Source organism: Peromyscus leucopus, chromosome 4 (assembly GCF_004664715.2).
Source record: "Peromyscus leucopus breed LL Stock chromosome 4, UCI_PerLeu_2.1, whole genome shotgun sequence".
NCBI lineage: Eukaryota > Metazoa > Chordata > Mammalia > Rodentia > Cricetidae > Peromyscus > Peromyscus leucopus.
In genome coordinates this window covers 63,799,497-63,805,842 of record NC_051066.1, presented here as the reverse complement: position 1 = coordinate 63,805,842, position 6,346 = coordinate 63,799,497, and the positions used below count along the sequence as shown (strand labels likewise).

The following is a 6,346-nucleotide window of genomic DNA, read 5'->3' as shown; positions in this document are numbered from 1 at the left end:
GTGTAGCTTCATCTGCCTGTGGGGGACCCCTGACAGTAGAATCAGAATCCATCTCTGGTGCATTAGCAGGCTTTTTGGAGCCCACTCCCTATGTGGGGACACCTCTTGCAGCCTTGAGGCAGGGGGAAGAACTTGAACTTTTCTCTACTGGATGTGCCTCCTCATGGGAGGCCTTGCCTTTTTATGGGGGTGGTGAGTTGGGGGGAAGGCTGGGGAGGTGGGAAGAGAGATGAGGGGGATCTTTGGTGTGTAAAATGAATAAAAAAATTAATGAAAAAAACTGGGAAAAAAGAATATCAGAGGAGATACTACAGTTTTTGAGTGCAACAGAGAAAAAAGGTTAATGTCAGCAAAGGAAGAGGAAGGAATTTCAAGTTACTCTACACACACACACACACACACACACACACACACACACACACACACACGTGCACGGCAGCTAAGCAGAGAAGAAATTATATAGAAAGAGAGGAAAGTGTACTCCAGGCCCAACAATGTACCATTCTACCCCAGAGACTCAGGCTGAAACACATATCCAGACCCCAGGCTAACCCCTACAATTCTGTGTTAAGGCTTTCCCCAGGGACGTGCTAGCCCCTTAAGCCAAGGCTCCAGAGGATCTTAACCATAAGAGGCCTTAACCATAAGGCCTCAGTCTTCAGGCCTACAGCTCTCCTGTGTGAGAAACTCATCTTTAATACTGAGCAGATCCCCCTATTATTCCATGTTCCTAGCTAGCCCCTGTGACATGGCACAGATTCCTGAAGTTTAGGATTCAAGTTCTCCCCTTTGAAACCTAATTTTTGGGCTTGCTCACACGAGAACTAGATCTTGATGCACTTCCAGGAGTAAGGTTCAAGGCCCTGGTTGTTAAGCATGATAAAATGTGTTGCCATGTCAACTTTGATAGAGGCATGAGGTCATCAAGATTTGAAGTAGTGCAATAGAAAAATGCTCCTGCCCTTGGAACAACGGGTTTTTTTTTTTTGTTTGTTTGTTTTGTTTTTGTGCAAACCAAACTCACAGACATTGTTTTTATTTCCCCGCATCACAACTTTTTAGTTTGTATCATTTGGCAGTCATCAGGCTTTAGTATCTCTTCAGAATTTGTGTCCACAGAGTTTGACGCTTACTAGGATTGAGTACAGATCAGCCCTAAAATTATATTCAGATACTTCAGAGTGTATTTCATTATTAACCTAGGACAACTCTTGAAGACCTGAGAGGAATTAAATCATTTAAAGTAGCACATTACCCTAATGTTCTTTTGGGATATGCCTCATGCCTTAGAAAAAGTAAGAGGATGCCTTGAGATCTAGTCTCCCAGGTAATGTACTTTATACATCTTGGAATTTGACCAGAGAATTTTAACTATATTTAACCCCTCTAAAATCACAAAGAACATACATCTTGAGGACAGAAACAGGAAAATTCTTCCCCAAAATTCCAAAGATTTTTTTTCTTTCAGGAGAGGATATTTTCTTTCAAAGAGGAGCAGAAAGTCCTAGAGCCAGAACACATATGTGCTGATAGATTACCTGGTAAGTAACATTATAATCATGCAGATGTAAGTAATAGCTAAAGCAAAAATAAGTAACTGAATGACCTACACATGTACAGTATATGTCATGTAAGTGTCTGCGTTATAAATTCATCTTCCTCTTACTTTCACATTTTTGAAAACATTTTATATAATAATCTTCAAATAAAGGCCTTGATAAAATGTACTGATAGATTAATGAACAGTTAGTTTATACAGAAGAAAAAAGAGATAAGAAAAAATGAATAAAAAGTAATGCAATCTATCAAAACAGGAATTCATTTTTTTTTCCTTTTTTGCCTTCCTTGTGCAATACATGCACAGAGAATGGCGAAAGTAAATTGTAAAATATCATGATTTGGAATTTCACAAAGTCAGAAGGTTGTGAAAATCAATGAAGAACAAGGCTGATCGATAGAATAGCATGGTAAAGCCTGATGATGGTGGTGCATGCCTTTAATCCCAGCACTTGGGCAGCAGAGGCAGGCCAGGAAAAATCTCTGAATTTAAGGCCAGCTTGGTCTACAAAGTGAATTCCAGGGTAGCCAGGATTACACAGAGAAACCCTGTTTTGAAAAAAGGAAATAAAATAATAAAAGAGTGAAAAGAGAGTAAAAACTAAAATACAATAAGATTAATAGAGACTCAGAATTGTCAATAGGAGAATGATCCAAAGCTTTGGAGTAAATGTTTACCTTGAGTCCAAAATAATTTTTATTAATGATTTGAGAATTTCATGCTATGTTTCTTGGATATCTTCTCCCTCAACTCCTCCACTTCCCACCTTATTAATCCTCCCATCTTGTTCCACCCAGCTTTGAGATGACTACTTAATTTTTTTTATTTTTTTCTTCTTTCCCCATCAAGTTCAATCTGTGTTGCTCAGTTAGTCTTGAGATTGAAGCCTGCTCTAGAGTATGGTCAGACTACAAGGGGTAACATCATTAAAACATCTGACTCTTCCTCTCCTAGAAGCCATCAATTGTTAATCTCACTCCTCAGCTAGTGGTTGGATTTTACACCCACTGTCCACTCTCCATGCTGGGATTTTGTCTAGTTGGAACTTGTGCAAGTCTTGTGCATGCTGCCATAGTCACTGTGAATTCGTATGTGCCTCTGTCTTATTATGTCTGGAAGACACTCTTTTTTTTTTTTTTTTTTTTTTTTTTTTTTTTTTTGACATTACCTATCATCTCTGGCTCTTGCAATTTTTCTGTTCTGCACTGGCCAAGATCCCTGAGCATTACAGTGAGGTATGAATATCTCTTTTAAGGCTAACTACTCTGCCGTCTTTTGTTATCTCAACAATAACCAGTTGTAGGTCTCTGTATTAATTCCCATTTACTGTAAGGAAAAGCTTCTCTCATGAGGGTTGTGAGATGCTGTGATATAAACACAAGATAAATGACTTTGAGTTTATAAGTTGTGATAAACAATTAAAAATAATAAATAAAATAAACAATATAAACATTACGAGTTTAAACATGTAAAATAGGTTTTGAGTATTCAGATAGCAAAGAAAATGTTAAAAAATATTATATAAATAATCTTCATTATTATGTGTGTATCTACATTGTCAATAATAATTGTTTTTGTTCTTGAAAAGTAGAATGAAGTCTAAGGCTCTTGTAATATTAATGATACGTTGTGTGTAAAATACTTGAGATTGTATTCTGATAAAAAGGTAAAAACTAACCACATATCAGTAATTTATCATTCTCTTGTTGGCATGTTTGGACATCAGCAATATTCTGTTTTATATAAATAATGATATCATTCATTTTCATAAGAACTTTTCAATGTACCATTGGCTAGTGTATTTTTTAATATATGTGTGAATCCAGTACATATTTGTATCTGAATAGAAAAAAATAGTTCTTGTTACCAACTGAATAGTAGTTAATGTAAACTTTGTGGTCAGGGATAATGGAAATGCTCATACTATAGAAGAGTGGGTGAGCACGAAGGAGATTAATGATCTTCTTGTCCATGAACATATGGGCAGATCTTGCATCTAAATATCAAATGTGCACTGAGATACATTGACCACAGTAGCAAACTATAAAAGGCAGCAAGAATGTAAAACACTGTAATTGCTTCTCTGAAGAACTGCCTTTCAGGATCATAGAAGAGTGCACATGTTAATGACAGTATTGGTGGAATTATGGGAGATTAGAGGGTATACAGACTGGCAGTATTACATAGGGGAGGAAAGCTTCCTGAGGGTGGAAGAGCAAATGGCTTTTGATGTTGGGTGCAATGCAAAGAACTAGGGTACTAGAGTTTAAACAAAATGGACACAGAGGCTAGAGACCTCCTATATGATGTCTAGCATAACAAAATCCAGGGTGATATTTATTTTTTATGAAGTCATTTGTATAAATTCAGAACTTTCTAAATTCTAAACATTCATTTATTTAAACATTATTAAACTTTTGGTTCTTGTTTGCATTAGTTATGCCTTTGGACACTGGTATTCCTGCATCTTGTGACAACATTCATTTATCACATAAATAGCTTAATGATTAATATTTTTGAGCTAATAAATTAAAAATAGTAGAACTACTTAAACTTCACATCAGAAGATATTCTCTGTCTTGCTTCCTATAGTACTCACAAGTACATGATACTTTTGAGCCCATGGTCAGGGATTGGATTTTGCATCTATAATACTGTTCATGAAAACAATTTAATAAACAAAATAAATGTTTTACTATCATGAGTAAAAACATCACAACAAAATATTAATTCTAAAACAATGGTCTATGCTTATTTTAATTTTTTACTTCATTTGTCTCACAATTCTAAGCTACCAAATGGGCAAATTACACCGTGATAAGGATCTCACACTCATAAACTCATTTTTGTATATCTTATATAGTGTAACAGCACACTTTTGTTTATATTTTCCACTAGTGTGACTTTTAGTTCTATATACTTTTAATAAAATAATTAATATGTTTGAAATGATGGTTTTCAAATAAAAAAAATTGTATAGAATATGAGAATTAGAAATAAACACATATGCAGAAGGAAACAAGATAGATGTTTTCATAAATGAAAAAACTTTTATATTATTTGTTATGATTCATATCACAATTAATAAACATTTTACTCCTCTGTCCTTTGCTTTCAGATCACTCCATTGAATCTTAATTTCTTTGGAATATGGAAAACACCAATAACATCACTGAATTTATACTGTTAGGACTTTCCCAGAACAAGAAAATTAAAATTCTTTGTTTTCTGCTGTTCTTGTTTTGCTACATAGCTATTTTGGGGGGAAACATATTCATAATGATTTCTATCACACTCAGTCGGCTAAATGAACAACCAATGTATTTCTTCCTTAATTACCTTGCTTTGTCAGACCTGTGCTATACCTCTACAGTGACTCCCAAGCTTCTCACTGGTCTTCTCATAGAAAGGAACATGATTTCTTATACCAGCTGCATGGCTCAGCTTTTTACCATGCACTTCTTTGGAGGAATTGAGATCCTCATCCTGACAGTGATGGCCTATGATCGCTATGTGGCCATCTGCAAGCCCCTGCACTACACTGTCATCATGAGCAGGGGGAGGTGCCATGCCATGGTCGCGGCTTGTTGTGCTGGTGCTTTTATACATTCTTTCTTCCAGAGCCTCCTTGCTATCGGCCTTCCTTTCTGTGGCCCCAATGAGATGGATCACTATTTCTGTGATATTTATCCTTTGCTGTCACTTGCCTGCACCAGGACGTACAGGGTCGGACTTGTGGTGGTTGCCAATTCAGGCATGATGGGACTGGTGACCTTTGTAGTCCTGATATGGTCTTACTCTTTCATATTATACACCCTCAGGGCTTACCCAGCAGAGAGTCGCAGCAAAGCTCTTTCTACATGCAGTTCCCATGTCACCGTCGTCATTATGTTCTTCGTGCCCGTGCTTTTCATATACATTAGACCAGCTGTCTCTTATCCAGAAGATAAAGTGTTTGCTCTTTTCTACACTGTCATAGCTCCCATGTTCAACCCTCTGATCTACACGCTGAGAAACATGGAGATGAAGAATGCCCTCAGGAAAGTTTGGTGTCAGAAACTACTTTGTATTGGAAAGATAATCATGACATTTACTGCTAAATCAGAGCATGAGAAAGCTAAAACATGACATTTGTCTTTCTAAATCTTGAAGCATTTGAAGGTATGAGATTCTGTGTTTGATCGATAATAGTAAAAAATGGTAACTTTCATCTGCTAATTGTAAATATCTCTTATAAGATAATGATTAAAAATTACTATCAAATTTAATAATAATATACATTCCTGTGACTCTGTTACTAATGTTTTAAAGTATCAGATTCAACACTACATGTCATAGTCTTAATTTCTGTGTCATATTTTCTGAGTCTTCATATATATATGTATATATATATCATATTGTATATATATCATGCATGTGTATATATATATATATATATACATATATATGTGTGTATATAATGTAACAGAAGTAGACATTATGAGAAGAACAGTACATCATTTTTTGTTACTTATACCCCCAAGATATTGAATTGAATATCTACCATGTACACGCACTCTAGAATACACAGAAAGAAGCACTGCACTGAAGGAGGTTAGATGTGGTTTTGACAAATTCAGATCCCTGCTTCAGCCTTTCCCTGAACTGCAAGGAACCAGGCTTGGAATTGGATTGGCCTAGCTTCCTTGAGAGGCATATGTCATATGTTTTTTAGGTTAGAGTCCATGGCTCCTGGGGTGTAACTTTCAATCCCTAAGAGACCAATGCACTCTTTCAGGCAATGAAGCA

The 6,346-nt window shown here is 36.1% G+C and overlaps 1 protein-coding gene across 1 annotated transcript; it reads left to right on the top strand.

Moving 5' to 3' along the window:
* The first annotated feature begins 4,708 nt into the window (after positions 1–4,708).
* On the top strand, positions 4,709–5,658 carry LOC114687270 (olfactory receptor 4P4-like). The gene is given in 2 exon segments (XM_028861960.1): positions 4,709–5,618; positions 5,621–5,658. Coding segments are annotated over 2 exon segments (948 nt in total).
* The last annotated feature ends 688 nt before the right edge of the window (positions 5,659–6,346 follow it).